The sequence below is a fragment of the Monodon monoceros genome, unplaced genomic scaffold (genome assembly GCF_005190385.1).
Source record: "Monodon monoceros isolate NGI ecotype Baffin Bay Population unplaced genomic scaffold, NGI_Narwhal_1 Super_Scaffold_10, whole genome shotgun sequence".
NCBI classification, from domain to species: domain Eukaryota; kingdom Metazoa; phylum Chordata; class Mammalia; order Artiodactyla; family Monodontidae; genus Monodon; species Monodon monoceros.
This window is the reverse complement of record NW_021703766.1, coordinates 6973474-6993251: the sequence shown is the minus strand read 5'-3', so window position 1 is coordinate 6993251 and position 19778 is coordinate 6973474. Positions and strand designations below refer to the sequence as shown.

The following is a 19778-nucleotide window of genomic DNA, read 5'->3' as shown; positions in this document are numbered from 1 at the left end:
CTGCTTCTGCTCGGTCTCCAGAGCCCTCAGGCAGTCTGTCTTTTGTATTTTGTCTAGAGTTTGTAGCTGCTTCTCGTGGGAGGCTCAGCCCAGCCCTCACTGAAGCTCCCTCTCCCCTCCCTCTCCCCTCCCTCTCCCCTCCCTCTCCCCTCCCTCGCTCCTTCCCACCTTCTCTCCTTCCCACCTTCTCTCCTTGCCTGTCTTACCCCTCCCTCGCTGCTCTCTCTGAAGCTTGCCCCATTTTAAAGTTTCCTTTGAGGGAGGGGGGATTCTTAATTCTGAGTTACCAGAGGACACATCGTTGTAGCCTGCAAGTCCCGAGGAGCCCACGTTTGAGAACAGTGTAATAAAGGCATAATATTGCCTTGTCCATTACAAAGATTACTGCTACTTCACGGTGCCTGCTATGTACTAGACACTGTGCAAAGTACTTTACATGGGCTGTTCCATTTCATCCTCACAGCAGACACCTGAGCTTGGTGATGGCGTCCCCACCTTACAAATGACGAAAGAGAGACTGGGTTAGCTCAGTCATCCAAGGTCAACGAGGTGATAAATGGTAGAGAAAGAAATGCAGAAGTACATGCCATTTATACCATTTTTAAAGGCAGCAGCTAAATATATGATCCAATTAAATTCTCATATTTTATGTACTTTGAAGCCTCAGCATTATATAAAATAGATCACATAGGATTATTTTTCTGAAACCCAGGAACTCTGAATCACTGATCTGCTTTGGACCACATCTGGTAGACAGTCCACATAGACCAATATCTTCAGCTTTGTTGTGTTGTTCCAGGGAGGAATTACGTCGAATTCTCAACTCTACGAAATTACTGAGAAATTCCCTCGTATTCTGATGCGTTCTTTCGGTAGATAATCTAGTCGTGTATGTCTTAATTCAGCAGAAGTGCCACCCGCCTTGTGGGCGTGCCTGTGGCCCTGTTGATGGACTTGCTGGAAGGGTTGTATGCCTCTCCAACAGGGTCATCCTGGGAGTGGCTCAGCTGCAGACAGGGCAGGGGAATACTCATCGGCTTTGTTTGATTCAGGACCTGGGAAGAATTGAAATGTCGAGGTTTAGTTATTTATGTTTACTTAGCCTTGAAGACATAAAATATGAACAAACCAGTTGTTGTATTTGACATTTTTCAAACTTTTTCTTTCAAAGGCCTGTTCGGGTCCCCATTTTCACTTTGCATTGAGAGCTCTTAGATGTTTCCCTTTTCCTATTTATTAGACGCATCTCGGAGGCAGGGGCCAAACTGAACTCCCAGTCCCAGCAAACTGCTTGATTCCAATCAACTTCTAGATGTTCGAGGAATCGGATGTTAGGTAAAGGTACTCAGGGGTATGACAGCTTTACAGCAGCTTTGCTTCTGAGTTGTTCCATGATCTTGGGCAAATCATTCTGCTTCTGGGTTTCTTGGGATTAAAAATATGGAAGCTACTACTTTATATAACAGTCTGGGAAGAGTGCTCATTGAAATAAAAGTGCTGTTCTTAGTGAAATAATTTTACATTTGTATTTAACATCAAGATGCTGTAGACCTTAGCCAGTGGCTTCTTGGACACTTGATGGCATAAAGTTAGACACAGGGGAACAGTGCCAGGGCATCTTCGTGCTCTGATGGTGAGTGGAGGCCCAGACACTGGTAGTTCTGAAGGGTTTAGATACATTTCCAAGATCTGGCTGAGGTCTGCTCTGACCTGGCTATGCCTTTAGCTATTAAAGGGAAATTGTTTGGTCAGATTACCTTAAGTAAACATTATTACATAGCAGAGTCATTTGTTTTTGTTTTAAAGCAAAAAACCCTTTTATTTTGGAATAATTTTAGACTTGTAGAAAAGTGGCAAAAATAGTAAGAGCTCCCAAAAGCTTCTCCCAGCTTCACCCAGCTTCTCCTAATGTTGACATCTTACATACCATAGTACAGATATCAAAACCAGGATACTCACATAGGTACAGTATTATTAAGTAAACTACAGACTTTATTCAAATTTCACCAGCTTGCCCACTAATATCTTTTTCTCTCTGCTCCGGGATCCGATCCAGGACCTGACATGGCTTTCAGTTGTTGAGTTTCTTCGGTCTCCTTTAATCTGTGACGGTTCCTCAGTCTTCCCTCGTCCTTCATGACCTTGACACCCTTGAAGGTTATTGGTCAGTTTTTTACTAGGATGTCTCTTCATGTGGGTTTGTCTCATGACGTCTCGCGATGAGGCTGAGGTTGCACGTTTGGGCCGGGAATCCCACAGAAGTGCTGCTGGGCCCTTCTCTGCCCGGCGTCAGGGGGAGCATGATGTCGATAATGTCTCGTTACTGGTGATGCTGATCTTGATGACTTGGTTAAGGTGGCATCTTTTGGGTTTCCCCATTGTAAAGTCACTACTTCTCCCTTTGTAATTAAGGAGTATCTTGGAAGAGAGAATTTGAGAATATGGGAATATACTGTTTCTCCTTAAACTTTCACCACTAATTTAGCATCATTGGTGGACTGGCCTTGCAGTAGTTATCACTGTGCTCTTTGCCTAATGGTGAATTTTCTGCTTCCCTCATTCCTTCTACCTTTGTCAGCTGGAATTCTGTAAAGAAGACCTGCCCCTTCTCCCTAATTTTTTTTTTAATGTATTCAGTCATTTGTTTTTATCAGTATGGACTTATGGATAGTTATTCTGTGAGTTATGTATCCAGTCTATCATTATTCATTGCGTTGCTCCAGTTGTTCCCACCGTGGCCATGGGGAGCTACTGCATATCAGCTCCGGTGTCCTCCTGACACAACTCATCCTGTTTGAAGCTCTTCCTAGGTGGCAGCGCAAGACGATCCAGGCTCATCTTGTATTTTCGGCCTCTTCTGTGGAGTCAGCCACTTCTTCGTGGAGCCCTGGCTCCTTTTAGTGGCTGTTAAATTGATTTTCAACAGAAGTACCAAGCAATGTAGTGGGGACAGAAATGTCTTTTCAGCAAGTGATGCTGGAACAGCTAGGTATCCGTATGGGGGAGAAAAAGGACTTGACTCTTACACCTCATATCATACACAAAAGTTAACTTGAAATGTGTCATAAGACCTAAGTGTAAAAACTGAAACAATAAAATTTCCAGAAATTTTAATTTAAAAAACCTTTGCAACCTTGGAGTAGGCAAAGATTTCCTAGGAGGACATAGAAAACATGAACTATAAAAAGAAAAAAATGATAAGCTGGAATTCATCAAAATTAAAAACCTCTGTTCTCAAAGTCCCCATTAAGATAATGAAAAGACAGTCTACATGCTGGGAAAAAGATTTGTGATACACGTATCCAACAAAGGACTTGTATCCATGAAATAAAAAGAATCTTAAAATTTAATAAGAAGACAGAAAAGCCAATTTGAAAAATGAGCAGATCTTTGAGCAGAAATTTCACAAAAGTAGATACATAAAGTGTCCAGTAAGCACATGCAGAGATGCTTAGCACCATTGGTCTTCAGGGAAAAGCACACCACTCATATGGCTAAAATGAAAAAGACCGACGGTACCCGAGCTGGCAGTAATGCCGAGCAGTTGGAGTTTTCACATGTTGCTCATTGGAATGCAAAATGGCACAACACCCTGGAAAAGAGTGTGGCGTTTTCTTATCAAAGGAAATATACCTTTAACCGTATAACCAAGCAATTCCATAACGTAAGTCCACAAAAGAGCTTTGCCCTCTCAAGTCCAAAATAGCTTCACTCACAATAGCCAGACACTGGAGGCTGCCCAGATGAACCTGAACAGGTGAATGGGTAACAAATTCTGCTGTACCATGTAATGGAATCCTGCTTAAGATTACAAGAAATGAGATAACGACGAAGCCACAGCATGGATGAACCTCCTTCACACTGTGCTGAGTGAAGGAAGCGGACTGGATAGTGCACTCCATGATTCATTATATGCGACGTTCTGGAACAGACACAACTAAGTCTTCAGTGACAGGAAGGAAATGAGTGTGTCCGCAGAAGAGGGGTGTCGGTGTCGTGCCTTGTACTGTAGGTGGCTCACTGAGTTTGTCATCTCAGTCTGCTGAGATGTCGTGGGCACCCTTTGACCTCCTTCATTCTGTCCCTCTGTTTGTTCTCAGGTGGATCTATCTTAATGACCAGAATTTATGCATCCCCGCCAGTTCCTCTTTTGTGTACGGAGCTGTCCCCATAGGAGCCAGTATCTATGTCATCGGAGATCTTGATACAGGTCAGAATGTTACAGTGATCTTGTCGGAACCGTTTCCCGGTGATTCTGAGGCACGGTGTGTCACCTCTGCTTATTCTCACGGCGCAGGTACCAATTACGACTACGTGCGCGAGTTCAAAAGGAGCACGGGAACCTGGCACCACACCAAGCCCCTCCTCCCCTCCGACCTGCGCCGCACCGGGTGTGCAGCCTTACGTATTGCGAATTGCAAGCTTTTCCGCCTGCAGCTTCAGCAGGGCTTGTTCCGCATCCGCGTTCACTCACCTTGACGGGGCCGCGGCGCGGAAGCGGAGCTCCTGACCAAGCGCGCCGGGACGCGGCGCTCTGCGAGGGGACAGAGATGGCAGGCGACCCTTGCTCTGCGCCGGCCTCTGTGCGGTAACACGAGTGGTTTTCTAACGCTTAGAAGCCTGGGCTTCCAGCTCTTGTTCGGGAGAACACGTAACTGCTGAAAAAAAACGAGGAGGAGTCAGTTCCTCCAGGAGATGTGTCCCTAGACCAACCGGGCTAGTCAGCGTCAGAGGAAAAGGGAAGTGGGAATCCGTGTCATGTAAAATCAGGAAGTTACAGCACCAAGGTGCATGTTCCCCGCGGGGAACTCACGTCTGCCTGACCGCTCTGTTCGAGTACCTGGCTTTGGTTAACAAACATGCATATATCAACATATCCAAACATACCGGGGTTGCTTTTCCACTGCACTTGGAAGGAGATATTATGCCTAACTCTGCCCAACAATTTAAGGTTTGTGCCTAAAATGTTAGATTGGACTCAATGCCAGTTAGTCTCCACTTACTACTAGTTCTCTGTCCTAAGAATCTTTTTTAAACTAAATTATGATGAATTGAAACTAAGATAAAATTTCTCTTTTATGACATTCTATCTTAGTAATCCAAAGGATTCAATGAATTAAGGAGTCAGGTGGCAGCCCTCCCATGAATTTAAAGGAAGTTGCTGACTTCTGTGTTAATTCAGATGAAGATGTGTCATGCCGTCATTTCTGGGGTTGTGAAGGATCTCATGCAGTGCCAGTCTTCCTTTCCAACTAACCAGAACTGTTTTATAAATATGAGGGTATTAGTGAGTAGGAGATTTTGTAAAAGAAGGACCTGAGCCGGACAAATAATAAAGGTCTGCTATGACCAAAAAAAAAAAAAAAAGTCCAGAGGAAATATATAGGGATCAAAAACTTTTAAAAGCAATCTGTCTGAAAGCACACAGAGTCTTGTTTACTACTGTCTAGGATTTGAAAACGTGTCTTGGAATGCGAATCCACGTTAAGAATCTAGTCTTTGTAGCAGAATTTTCTCAATGCCGTTCACTAGTACGAGATTCAGACAAATTACAAGTAAAGGTTGGCTGGTAGAATAAACTACCTCAACTTAATTTCATTCTGTTCCTGTAGAGCAAATTAATCCTTTCCTCCTTCCCTCCCTCTCACTCCCATGTCGACCCACTCAACCCCACTCCTCAAAGTGGAAAAAGTCTGTCATTAGTGGTACTTACCTTGTAAGATATTTTGTTTTCCATTCGAATTATACCACCTTAGTGTGAAACCAAGGAGTTCAAAGTGCTTGATGACTTCATCATTTGAATTTTATGCAATATCAGATTTCTGATCAATTTAATACAGAGCTCTTCATTTCTAATTGTTTTCTACAGCTTCCCCCCCCCCTTAGTATATGGCTGTAAGAAGCAGCATTTAGTCTTAATGATTAATAAATGTATAAGTGTATCCTTTGGCTATAAATTTGAGAATAGGAATTTCTCCTAGAAACTTCCTACCTGGAATGTCTGTATGCTTTACCCATGCATATGAAACATCACTTGTCTTTTCCCACCCAGGAACAGTGGAAGTCAATCCAGTGCTAGAAAAGTCACTGAGCAGCCTTGTCTGTGGGAATTCTAAAGAATGTTGTGTGTGCACATTAACTCTCCATCCTGGCAGAGACATGGGTAAAAGGAGGTATAGGGTTTTCCTCTTCTCTATCAGAGGCACTGGGCCAGATTTGCCGGCCATTCACATAACAGTCAGATTTGACGCGTAAGTCAAAGCCAGCCTCTTTGCTTTGTACCGTGTACCAGTCAGCAGTTGTCTGCATGCTTTCCCCAGGATACCTTGGGTGTCTTCTAATCAAAACAAACTGCATGGCCACTGCAAAGAAAGAAAACTTTCTTTGTACAACTAGATGTTAGTTTTAGAGGAAATAAATTTCTGAAAAAGTGGATTTTCTTTGGTAAAATGTCCCATACAGAACAGAACCTTGGCCTTCAGAAGCCACAGCTGAGGTACATTAAAGTGGTAACTAATGTCCTATTAAAGCCATGACAGTCAGCAATTCTCTTTTCTTTAATTTCTGAAATTTAAAGTCCTTCCCAGGCTACGCCAGGCCTCTCCAAGGAGACAGTTCATTGTTTAGGAGTGAATGGGTCCCTGTTGCAGTATTATCAGTGCCTGCATGACTTGGTCAATTCATTTTATAAAAGTAGTTTGTTTTTTTTTTTAATTTAGTTCATTGACACTGTAGCTGCAGAAATTAGGTAACTTTTTTAAAATTAAATTTGCTGCATAATATGGGATGCAATAAACAAGAAAAGCTGCTAAGTGCCAAACTGTTATTTTACTATATAATAATATAAAAATATTACATTGAAGTGTAGGCATGTATTTAATTTTATTATATTCCAAAATTAATCATGACTTTTTTGTAAATTACTTTAGTATCGTGAAAAAATTTTTAACTAATTTCACACAGGTTTGTGTTTTAACCATCCATTTATGCCTTGAAATACCCTTTCTTGGTAAATTTTTGATAGTTCTTTTTCCATTAGGCACTTTTATCAGGTGTATATTGGAATTAGCAGCGAAAGATAGATCTTAAAATTTTAAATACAGTATCTTTGGGGGAAGTGCAATTTATTTTCATTATCCACCAACAGAAGGAAAGTTGACTCAGCTTAGAGTAATTTAAAGTATTTCTTCTAGGCTACGGTCTAAAGTAGGTTTGTTTCTTTGCTTAACACATCCAAATACAGATTTTTTTTCAAAGATTTAAGTGTTTAATTTAAAATGAAGTTTTAAATTTTTTTGTGATAGTGCTTATATCCTGTGAGAGTAAAAGTGTGAGAGAGAGTGTGTCTGTGAGTGTGTGTATGTGTGTGATGTGACTAGCTAAGTCTGTTTGTATATGTTTAGCTTTGGAATTGTCGTTCCAAACTACATATATTATTGTCTCCTGGTGCTTCAGATAAATTCTTGAGCCTGTGGTCCTTCAGTTTATACTACTGTGTTAACTCATGTTGAGTGATATTATATATTGACGTATTTGTAGTTTGTAGTAAGTTTTACTTGGCGTTTGCATTTCTTTTCTTTAGCATATTAAAAACAGTGTTAGTGTTTACCAACTCATAGTTGGTATGTTATAAAGATTTGGCCTAAGAAATTTCTAAATTCATCGTGTCTTTTACTGCTATGAGGAGTTGATAGCTGGCAGTAGACTTTTTTCAAGCTGTGCAACCACCAGAAGAGAGTATCTGGGGGATGCTGGACGGCATGTTGCTTGCCTTGAAGTGTTCTGTTATCTTGCACGACCACTTTAATGATGGCACTTTCTTCGGTGATGCTTTGGAAGTGCCATTTTGTCATTTATGAGTGAGGAGTTCCCTAGGCAATGCATGGGAGATACATCCTTTATATTGATGTGGTAAAGACAGGGCTCCTTCGCTGTGGCACTGCAGTTACTCAGGGTAGCAAGTTAGGTTTTTAGAGAAATGTGTTAGCTGCTTAGGTCCTTTGGGGTTCCGTTTGGTGTGTTCCTGCTTCATTGCACCAAACCAGGGATCTCCAAAAGTTTTCCAAGGAGCATTAAAAACACTGCAGTATTACCTTCCGGAATGTTGTTTTTCTTCATTCAAGAGGAGGCTGCCTGTGATCAGGTGAAGACATGTGATTATCCGGGGAAAGAATGAGGTGGCACTTTCACCACATCAGTTTTGAAGGTGCTGGAACCCCCGTACAGAGCACCCAGTGGAAGGGAAGGGAAGGGTGAGGCTGCTCTGGTTCGGTGGCTGCCCCTGGAGCCGTGAGAGAAGAGACTCCAACCGGCACAGAAAAGCCCGCCCTGGGTTTAATCAACAGTGTTGATTGAGCACCTACTCAGAATTCTGCTTGGGTTTCTGGGGAGCTTCACAGTGAGGCAGATGAAATCCTGCCCTCCCTCTAGACTGTAAACTCCTTGTGGGCAGGAACCCTACTTTAGTCTTCTGCTAATCCTAGTGCTTGGCACACAGTAGGTAGTCAGTAAATGACCAACGAATACAGTGTCCTTGTGATCCAGGTGACGTTCTACACAGGATTGAAAGGGACTTACTTTTAAGTGAGAAACTTTGCACACAGATAGGCCGGCCTCATAATACAGAGTGGGAAACCAGTACAGAATAAAAAACGGAAAGTGCCTGACTTATATGTGACGCACAGCTCTGTGGTCTCCATATGTTCTGGAGGATTTTTGAGACCCTGTACTCAGCACACCCAATAATGTTTACGGCATCTAATGTTGGGTTTTGTTCACTGCTTTTTCTGTGGGGCTCAAAATCTTTTCCAGAACGTACTGCTTTGATCCTCACATCTCTGTGATGGGTGCAGTGCTCTCCATTGGACAGAAAGCAGCCTTTGAGGCCCAGTAGATACAGCTTCATTCCCCGCTTCAGATGTGAGTAGAAGCCAAAAAGTGGAATCTGGTCTTTGGATTATCAGTTTCACTGTTCAGTGTATTAGAATATCACTTAATTTTTTAGGCATACAAGTATTTTTAATCGTATGATAATCATTTATGGTATAACTTAAACCCCCAAACATATCCTTTGCAAGTTGCACAAATATAAACTAAAAGATCTTTGGTTTTCTTTGTCATTTAGCTGTGGGAAATTTAAGAATTTACTAAAGTTGTAAGAACAGAAGTCATAAGCGTTTGAGTTTGAGAGAGAAGCTGTTTTTACTTTTAAAAGCTGAAGCTTCATTTATCCTTCCCTTTCTTACCACATCTAATCAGTAAGGGAAAAGATACTGTGTCTTAGAATGTTGAGGGAAGCATTTTGCTAGCTTTCTAGTAATCCCTGAAGTATTCCCTAGAGCTGGTTGATAGAAGTTTATGGTACAAGGGTGAGGAATGCCCCACTTGCCCACATTTGAGGGGAGTGTGAACTCAGGTGAGTTAATCCTGTCTGCTGGCAGCGGAGTCCTCCTGGTCTTGGACTGGAGACTTCCTCTATTTTTTGGCAAACCAGCTAGTAAAAATCCTAAATTTTTTGTAATTTTGTTTCAGAGGTAATTCTATTATTTTAATTTTAAACATATCTCAACTTGGTCTCTGCAGTATGTGACGTGTGAGAAGCTCGGATGTAACTCTGTATTCTTTGGACCGATGCATACTGCTTAGGAAAGCTAGTTCTTTTCAATTCTATCATTGAAGTTCCCTAAACGAATGGATTTTTAAACGCCTTCCCTTTCTTATGAAATCAGATATCTAATAACGTTGCATAATGATCTAGTGAGAAATGTCTGTTGCCTTCTCTTTTTCATGTTGAGAGAAAACTCATCTTTTAAAATTGCTACTCACCTGAAATTTAGGCTAATTATAATTTTTGATATTGACGTCTTCATGGCCCAACAAAGTTGTTGTAGACTCTTAAATCACTGTGATCTGAATTAGAGAAGGTGCAGGTAGGAGGGGGTGACAGCCCACGAAGTCTGGGTACACATTGCGTAAGATGACGTGGAGAAAGCTTAGCCACTTCCTGTGACCCAAGTAAATGAATGGCCACTTCAAATAATTCAGATCCCGAGTGGCTGTGGGTTCATCTTTCTTTCTGGTTGGTGAATTATGTTTGTTAGAACTTTAGCATGTCAGTACAGCTTTTTAAGTACCTTATTTTTATTCCTCTCACTCATCAATTACACACACGGTGTACCTTAGAACCTTGGGTTAAATTTTTGCAAGTTAAACCGAGGAATTTGGTTCACAGTTTGCTTTATCATGTTTCCTGTTTAATCGGATGAGAATTACACATGCGCGTATTCCCTTGTTCTTCGTGTTTATAGGAAAGACGCTGTTCTCGGCTACCTCATTATGTAGTGTTGTGCTTGATCCCCTGCCAGTTTAGAAGAATTCAACACATTCTGTCCTTTAACAAAAGCCTGGAAACAAGCAGTAAGCGGCCTTGAGGAATACAATTCTCTAAGGCGTAGTTTCCATTTTACTACTTTTTTTAAAAAAATAGGCACTTTTAATCAGGAGGAACAATAATTCTCCTAGAGCTGCTGCAAAGTGATTACTTGAAACTCAACTTGAACTTTAAAGAGTCTTTACAAGGCTATGTTTTCATAACGTAGAAAAGTAGTATATTTAAACACCACTGCTGTGTAAAATAGAGGGCTTCATTGCCATCGTCATTCAGATCAGACAGGAAATCTTGTCTGTCTGTAATTTGACCCAGTGTTTGGGATTTAGATGCTTGGGGCTACTGTTTTTCATATTCTATAAGGTGCTATTGGGAGCAGTTTAAGGGTCTGTTAGGTGTAGTTTCATGAATTTGTTTCCCAAGAATCTTAATTTTGATGAAAGTATAGGGCTCATCAAGAAGTTCCTCTTCTCTTTTAGTTCTGATAACCTGGGGTTTTAAAATGAAACTCTGAAAGTGCAGGGTTGAGTTGACCAAACAACATAGAACTGCATTACGCTTAAAATCACGAGTGATCGGGTTTGTTTTGTGTGTCAGTGGAATGTCCCCAGCTTCCTCCCGTACGCACCATCTGCACAGGGCACGTGTGGGTGCTGTCCTCGCCAGCATCTGTCCGCCTACCTGGCTGGTGAGTGAGGGGGAGCTGCGGGGCCCATCGCTTCCCGTAGACAGACCTTCCCTTCCGGGGGTGACTTCTTATAGGAATTACCCAGTACCCTTCATGGCCAAAAAGAGTTATGCCCATTCCTAAAAACCTAGCATACTAGGAATAACTTACATACCAGGTGAGATCTAAAACCTTAACTGTCCCTGTGCATTAAGATTTAATGGATGTGCTTGTGCTTTGTAGACTAAAGAGCTTGCTGCTGACAAAGTCCTCCTCGGGTGGTTCTAGCCGTCGGCCATGAGGCATTCCCTTAGGTGGTTGCCAAGAGAACCAAGGTTCACCCCTCTAAAGCCCCAAGCTTTTGTATTGTAATTGTTTTGAGGAAAATATCTGTAAACATTCTCTGTACTGTCCCGAGTGAACCCAATGGTTGTGAGCACGCGTGGGCTTCAGGGCCGGGTGCACATGGGTTTAGAGATGCTGGCCGCTGGCTGCTTCGTGAGCTTCAAAGCTCTTTACCCTGTAGAAAGAGATGATGGGTGTTTACCTGCTAGGGTTGCTGTGAGGAATCAGTGGGGTAAGGACGGTGAGAACTTGGTGTCTTGCACACAGATGGGGTGGTTGGGATCTCAGCTGCCATTGCCGCCCGACTCAGCCTCTAGTCACTCATGGTCTTAGCTCTCGCCCTTCGCTGAGTGTCCCCACCCTTAGTGCTTTCTTCATTCTCACGTCTGCCACCACAATACACAAGTAAATGCATATTTGCACTTCCAAAGTTATTTTCTGGATCCATGACACCGTTCTCCTCCTACTTCTCTAAGACCTCAATTCAAGGTAACTCTAGACAGCGGGAACACCCCAAAATATGTGTTTAGAATATTTAGAGTGCTTATAAATATCCCTTATTTCAGGGTTTGCCTAATGAAGTACTCTAGTAATATTTAAAACTCTTTCCTGAAGTTGAATTTTTCTTTTTTCCCTAAAATATTAAAGGTAGTAGTCTATATTAGTCCAATATACTGGATGTTTTCTAGATCTCTGTTTGAGATCAGTATACCTGAACTACGCTTTCTGAACTTGGATGTTATGTGGAACCTAAAAACAAACAAAGAAACTTTGTGTTACGTGTGTGTGTGTGTGTGTGTGTGTGTGTGTGTGTGTGTGTAGAACTTCTGTACCTTCAGGTAAAGAAGGGTTATTTAACAAAGTGATACCAAAAGTGAGCTACCTAATCCTTTTATAAAATCACTTCCTTTCCAGTTCAGATTACAGACTGGTGAATTTAGTGGTACGTGACATACCCAGCTTATCTTGACTTCAATAAGACATTTGATAAAGTCTTTCTTGATATTTTTGTGATTGAGAAAAGGGAGTACAAATAGGTTTAAAAGGGCTGAGAAATACCCAGGCAGTGTTGATAGGAATGGGCCCTTGTGTCAGCACGGACGGGGGCAATCTAGCAGTATGCGTTTTTAACGTTTTCACTACTAACTTGTATGAAACTATAGACGGCAGAGGAAAGTGTTGGGTGTTAGGGTCTGCAGTGCTTTTTTTACAGTCTAATAACATGGCTAAATATAGTCTTATGTCTAGGTTCAGAGAAGATAGTTCCCAATTGAAAGGGAAAGAAAAAAATGTGTGTGGCGGGTGGGGAGGGGGAAATCATTGATAATTTGAACATAAGCCAACTGTTTAAAAAAATAGTGCCCTTGTCTGTGTTGGGGGCTGGTAGCCCAAAGAGGAAGTCTGTTCCATCCACATGCTGCATTGATGGGCCCTGGGAACTGCACTGAGCTGCCGACTCTGGGCACCAGCACCTGGGAGGCCACCTGGAGGATGACAGCCGGGGTGGTGGGCTCTCTGGAGGCCCCAGGCTCTGGCCTGCTGGGGGGGCTTTAGAAGGAGCAGATGTGCGTGCCCCAGAGCGCCTTGCTCAAGACGAGAGGCAGAAACGGTAGAGGCAGAATGTTTCTGTCACTCTTAGAACTTTCTAGAATTGCCTTGTGATGAAATGGGTGCCTCCTGTGGTTCGGAGCGCTCAGCTCTGAGAATCACCCCAAGGATGCCCCATGCAGCTGTGACTAGTGGGTGTGACAGTGTCAACCATGGGGGTCTTGCACGGTGACAGGATGTTGTCACAGGCTCCAAAGCTTCTTGCAGATGAGGTTCTGTGAACAGTTTAGTAAAAAAGTGGGGGGGGGGCGAATAACGTTTGTACTTTAGCTTTCACATTGTTTTTGAGGAGAAGGGCCTCTGTTCCTCCTGACGTGTGCTCTCTCCCCGCCTCCCTCCCCTCCGTCCTCTCTGCTCGCTCACCGCCTCCTGATTGCAGCCACTGGCCCACGGCTACAGCCAGCTTCAACAGAACCTTCAGAAATAGACGTACTTCTAGAGATTTCCCTAAAGCCATGTTGTTAACTAGACAGTGATTCTTGCTGTTTATATACTCTTTGTTCTAAATCCCTCAGTGCCTCTGAAGGCTTAAGAAAGCTGGTAAGTAAAAATCAGACTCTTTTAAGCAGGGCCTGGGATGCCGTCGAGGGGACCGTGCACTGGGGGGAGTTGGGTCGGCTGACCTCTTCCAGCCCCTCCCAGCTCCAGGAATGGGCACCTCGCTGATGGGTTACTTTGTCATCCCTGGAGAGGCGTTTCCAGAGGACCTGCTTCCTCTAGGGTTCTGTCCCTCCCTCTTCTATGAAAGCCCCTGCAGTCTTCCTCCCAGTTGACGGGGCTGCAGGGGCGCCACTCCCCCTCTGTGTCTCCTCCCGACCCCACCTGCCCCAAAGCCCAGGGACTGAGCAGAGGCTGGGACAGGCACCCAAGCCCAGGTCCAGGTCCAGGTCCGAGGGAGGGAGCTGTCCGCGTTGTTTTCCGGGCGTGTGCCTTCTGCCCATCCCCTCGGCTGTCTTCACTCACTGTTGACCCTTTGTTTGAACCAGTGTTCACTTTCCTCCCCATGTCCCGTTGTGCCTGCACAGACTGTGGGTGGGATCTCCGAGGACATGGGCCCTTCCTGCAGTTGGCACTTCTTTCTGGGCAGTTGAGGAACTTTAGTCAAGATGGGGGAGGTATTTTGGTTGCGTTCTGAAGTGTACGCTTATTTACCTACTTTTCTTGGCAATCGCATCCTCGCCTGCCCTCTGTTCTCATCCCGTGGCCTCTCCCAGTCTGGTTTTTTAACTGCTTGAATTATGTATCCAAAAGAGTGGGGGGCGCTCTTCTAGTTCCCCAGACATTTAGCCTAAAACACGTGTTGAAAAAGCATTCTTCCAGGATCCCTCACCTGGCCTCTGTGACCAGCGCTTTCCACCGCCAGAGAGCCAGAGCGGTGGCCCAGGCCGGGCAGCCCCCGGAGTCTGCACTGCTCTGCTCCTCCCACGTGAGAACCCAGGGCGGGGCCCGGAGCCTCCCGCCCCAGGCATGGCCAGGTGCATCTCTGCGGCTCCTTAAGCAGCTAGACTGGAACAGCCTCCCCAGGGCCCCAGGCGGCCTCACCCTCCACACCTGCCCCGGAGGTTCTTAGGGCTCCTCTCTGAGCCAGAAGCAGGGGCCCCAGATGCCAGACATACCACATCAGCACCCAGCTGCCAGGCGCCGTGCGGACTCCACCTCGTCCTTTCCTCTTATTTAGCTCTGATTAAAAACACACTGCACTCCAAATTGTGACTAGGACCGGAAATTAGAATTCCTCATTTACAGTAAGAGAGAGACCATCTTTATGTATTTTTTTCAAAAGGAATTTTTGCTTCAGAAAAGACTCTAGAAAGTAAATGTATTCTTGTTAATCTAAGCATATGTTCACTGAATTGGACTCTATGCTTTGTATAAAATTACGTAGGATCTGGTACGTGGGGCAAAAGGGTATGTATCATCGGCTTAAAAACAAACCTTCAGTGTCGGTGGGTTTACGGCATTGTTTTCCTATAGGGGGCCTCAAAATTTAAGTTCTACGTGGAAACAGATCAGCCAGGTTGCATGGGGTAGACGATTTTATGATGGGAAATGTCTCAAGTGGCCTTTAGTTGAGAAAAGCACAGGCGCTTCAGCAACACTTGCTTCATTACATATCAGTGGCTTTTTCTGCTGGTGGGATTCTTTTCATTTTGACGCATCTGTGACAGCCTCTGTTTGGCTCCTCATTCCTGTACCCCTTCAAGTCGCCAGTGACATAGCGGTACTTGTTTTGTGTTCGATCATACCACTTGTGAACTGTGAGGACCATGAAAAAATAATCGTGTCTTCGGCAGAACATTTTGAACACCTGTCGCGGCCCGTTCTGCAATTGCATCAGCAGAGCTTGGAGTGATCAGTGGATTTAACACAAGCGCCTCCCTCCTCCACCCCTTCCCTCCCATACTCATCAGAAACGATTGTAGAAGTACCCCAAGCAGGCTCTGGCAGACTTCATTTTCACACTGTATGTTCCTGGTGACAGAGACGCTCGTACCTATCTGTGAATGGGGTCCGTCCATCACTTATTCTGAAACGTGTAGATTCATTCGTTGGTTTTCTCTCACCGACCCCAGTCTTCTGCTGTGAGAGAAGACTACCAAGGGAACTCCTTGAAACAGGGCCATAAATTCAGTTTGACTTTCCCAGACTCAGGGGTGATCTTCACAGTGGGCCCTGGTCCGGCAGAACAACCAGCGACACTCCTGTTGCCTGGTTGCCTGTGCGGCACCAGCCGCCGTATGTGACAGCCGCCCTTGTCAAGAACCAGTTTTCAGCACACTCTTGTTTTGTCATTTTCAGTGCTTTTAATACCATAAAGCGAAGTCCATGAATACCAGATTCCCAAAATACCGTATCAAAATTCATCCTCTTAAACGCAAGTCTTTGTTTAATTAACATATCTATATTTTCTGACACGGTACGTACAGAAGAGTTTTTAATTTAAATCCTGCAGCTTTTGTTATCTGGTAAGATTCCAAGTTGAGCAGTCTACTTAGACGTGTATTCCGATGGGGTTACATGTGTTCAGATGAGGTATCTCGATCTTTAAAGAAAGACCTACTACTGAAAAAACCGGAGATTTGCAATGAAATAGACATAAGCTAGACAACAGACATGCTATGGAAAGTTCAAAATATTTCAAGTACTGGGAAGTTGCAACTTGCAGAGTTATCCTCCCCGAATTCAGTAGGATAGCAGAGAAATTGTGCTAATGTGATTTCATTGAAACGTCACGTCTCAAACATCCTGTGGTACAAGCGTATTTGTTTCTTCTGTGGAGTAGTTTTCTATTCCGTTGCTGGTACGAAATTTTAGTGAAGTTGAAGTAATTTTGAATTAGTGACCTTTCTTACAAAGTTGCTTTATGGTTTACAAGTAATACTGATGCAAACAGGCTATGTTAACTTTCTTAAAATTAAGTAGCACGCACTTTGTTTACAAGCTTGGTTTATTGTGGGGTAACTACGGGGTCACCCCGTTTCACGAGCACAGGATTTGTGCTTTGGGAACATAACTGCATTCGTGCTGTTCTCTTGTACCAAGGATCAGTGAAAGTGTTTTATCTTTTTTATGTAGTTTGTATTGACTGGATTTTATAACTGTAAGAAAACAGAAACAGAGTGTTGTATTTTGATCTGAAATTTGTCTATGGTAAAGTAATTTTGTTTTATGTACTGGAAGTTCATTTAAAACTTGAAATATTTTCTAGAAGGGTACCGAACAAACGAATCGTCTTTAAGCTGTTTAATTAACCTAATAAAACAATTTGATGGGGAAGGCATTGTAATTGGTTCTGATTTTTACAGTGGTTCCCACTAAGTTAGCGTTGTCGATACAGCTTGGCTTGACTTCTGAATGGAAAATTATCTTTTTTACACCACATCTTAAACGGTTTGGGTATCAGCTCCCTGGATCCTGGCTCACAGTGTAAGATACACTCCTTCACCACACTCCACAGTCATTGCCTTGGTGTCTTCCATCCCTTATCAGAATAAGTTCCCATTCTGACTCCCCCAAAAGACAGTTTCAAATTTACTTTCCTTGGAAGAGAGAATGAAATTAGACTTACGAGGAATAGAGGATGCTGACCTCAACGGTCTAATTATACGTTGGAGAATTCTGTCTCTGACAAACAGAATTCTCCGTAATTTCTTCTTGCTCTCATGCCCACAGAGTACAAAGCTACAAAGACCAGGGGTCCTGAAAAATGTCACAGGCAGATCTCCACCGAAGACACGGGGCAAAGAGAGACTCTCCCAGTAATGTCAAGGTTACGTACATGAAGTCGGCCAGAATCACTCCTGAGGTCACCTGGAAAGAAGAAGAAATGGAATATTCCTCTTCAGTCGTACAGCATAGCGTCAGGTAGTTCTGGAAGTTGGTTTTAAATTCTTTCCACCTTCCGTAATAGCGAGAAGGTTCTATGGTCCAGCGGTCTGCCAGCCTTTTTATCTTTGTGAGGGGGTGGGGGTGGGAAGGTTGCTGTGGAACCCTTTCTTTAAACAAAGACTTGGCCAGAAGCCAGTGCCCAAGTGGGCTGGCCGCGGGAGGGTGTGGTCGGCGCTGCCGCAGCCTGAAGCCCAACCCTGCGATGCCCAGGCCTCCACCAGCAGCTCCGAGGGGTCCTGGCTGTGCCCACTCACCCTTGGGAAACCTTAGCAGTCTCTGCCCTCCCAGAGCCTCCATTTCTTGTCTCTAAAATGAGACTTAGGTCACTGGATTTCCTTGTCTGGAGGGCAAGGACATAATTCCTTGTTATATAAAACCCTGGACCACATTGCCAGGTCCCTTTTATGTCTACAGTACCTGAGATGTGAGTCTGCTCAAAGCCCGCCCTGCAAAGGAACCCAGTTCTGGAAGAATAGACCCCAGGTTGCCTGTTGTAGGTGGTGGGGGAGGGGCGCTTTGCCAGTTTTGATGCAGGTGGAGATGGGACAATGGACGTTGACCGTGTCACCTTCCTGATACTGTTGCTGGCTTCGGAGAGTGACACGTATATTGTTTTGACCAACTGTGCGCCAGGGACTGCATTAAGCACCTCACGTGTTAACTCACTTCATCCTCACAACAACCCATTTTACGGCAGAGAAAACTGAGGCCCATAGAAGTTATCACTTGGCCAAAACTCAGGCTCGGTGGTGGGAGGGCAGAGCTGGATTCAAGGCCAGGCAGACCAACAGCCTGTCTCTCTGGAAAGGGGACAGACCTTCTTGAAAGCTGCTCATGTGTTTGCTTAATGGCCAAGGATGGAAAATCAAACAGTTTTGTGGCCGAAGGGGTCAGTCAGGGAAGACTTCCTCGATGGGAGCTGAAATAGGAGGTTCGTTGCTGGTGCCGCCACCATTTTTTCAGCTGGAATAGAAGCTGATGAGAGCCAGGGTATTTTTTTTAAAAACTGAGACTGGACTTCACTGGTGGCACAGTGGTTAAGAATCTGCCTGCCAGTGCTGGGGACACAGGTTCAAGGCCTGGTCCGGGAAGATCCCACATGCCGCGGCGCAACTAAGTCCGTGCGCCACAACTACTGAGCCTGCGCTCTAGAGCCCGCAAGCCACAACTACTGAGCCCGCAAGCCTAGAGCTGGTGCTCCGCAACAAGAGAAGCCACCGCAATGAGAAGCCTGTGCGCCGCAACTAGAGAAAGCCTGCGCGCAGCGACGAAGGCCCAATGTGGCCAAAAATAAATTAATTAATTAAAAAACAAAAACAAAAACCAACTTTGAGTGAGGGTGTGTGTGTGTGTGTGTGTGTGTGTGTGTGGTGGTGTTTTGTTGTAAAAGAAACCTGTAGCTTTCTGGAGAACTTGAGTTCATTCATGTTCACTGCCTGTTAGGTTTTGGAGTAGCTTCTGAAACTTCGGTGTGAGTAGGGCATGATCCTCTTTGTCCCCACGAATTTTTCCAAGAGCTGTGTCAGTGGCCTCCCCTGGCCCCAGTCCATTTTCACCCAAGGATCTCTCTCTGCGTGCAACGCATTCCCTGCTAATAAAGTCGCCCCCGGGGCTGCAGAGGGTTTGAGTTCTAGGATTACCTTGGGAATCCACTTTCTCAGCTGGATCTGTGGAGGTGGGGCTGTGTGGTGTCTCAGCTCCACTTTCACAGCGAAGGATAAGCAGTTCGCACACACTAGGATGGCTATCATGAAACAACAGCTACAGAAAATAGCGAGTGTTGCTGAGGATGTAGAGAAATTGGAACCCTCGTGTACTGCTGGTGGGAATGGAAAACGGTGCAGCTGCTATGGGGGGCCATTTGGCGTTTCCTCAGCAAGTTGAAGAGAGTTACCATGTGACCCAGCATTTCCACTCTCAGGCATATATACCCAGGAAAGATGAAGACAGGGGCTCAAACCAATGTTCACAGCAGCACTGCTCACATTAGCCGATAGGTGGAGACAACCCACATGTCCACCAAGAGATGAATGGATACACACCATGTGGCCTGTTCATACAGTGGAATACTATACAGTCATAAAAAGGAACGAAGCACTGATACATGCTCCAACATGAATGAACCTTGAAAACACGCCAGGTGAAAGAAGCCAGTCACAAAAGACCATGTATTCTATGATTCCATTTATACAAAATGTCCAGAAAAGACAAATCCCTAGAGACCAAAAGTAGGTTCATGGTTGCCAGGGCCTGGAGGGAGAGAGGAACGGGGAGCAACTGCTCATGGGCCTGGGGATTCCCTTCAGGAGAAGAACACGTTTTGGAAAAAGATAGAAATGCTTGCACGACGTCGTGAAAAGTACTGAATGCCACCAAATTGCA

At 44.4% G+C, this 19778-nt stretch overlaps 1 protein-coding gene across 2 annotated transcripts in view; it reads left to right on the top strand.

Annotated features, from left to right (window-relative positions):
* GAN (gigaxonin) overlaps positions 1–5367 on the top strand; it is a 54771-nt gene extending 49404 nt beyond the window's left edge. The window contains exons 10-11 of one of the 2 annotated variants that reach the window (XM_029207322.1): positions 4101–4210; positions 4298–5367. In XM_029207322.1, coding sequence (XP_029063155.1) covers positions 4101–4210; positions 4298–4479 — 292 coding nt within the window. In that variant the 3' untranslated portion in view covers positions 4480–5367. Of the gene's footprint in view, positions 1–4100 lie in introns of both variants that reach the window. The other variant, XM_029207313.1, reaches the window with a different exon arrangement.
* Positions 5368–19778: the final 14411 nt, after the last annotated feature.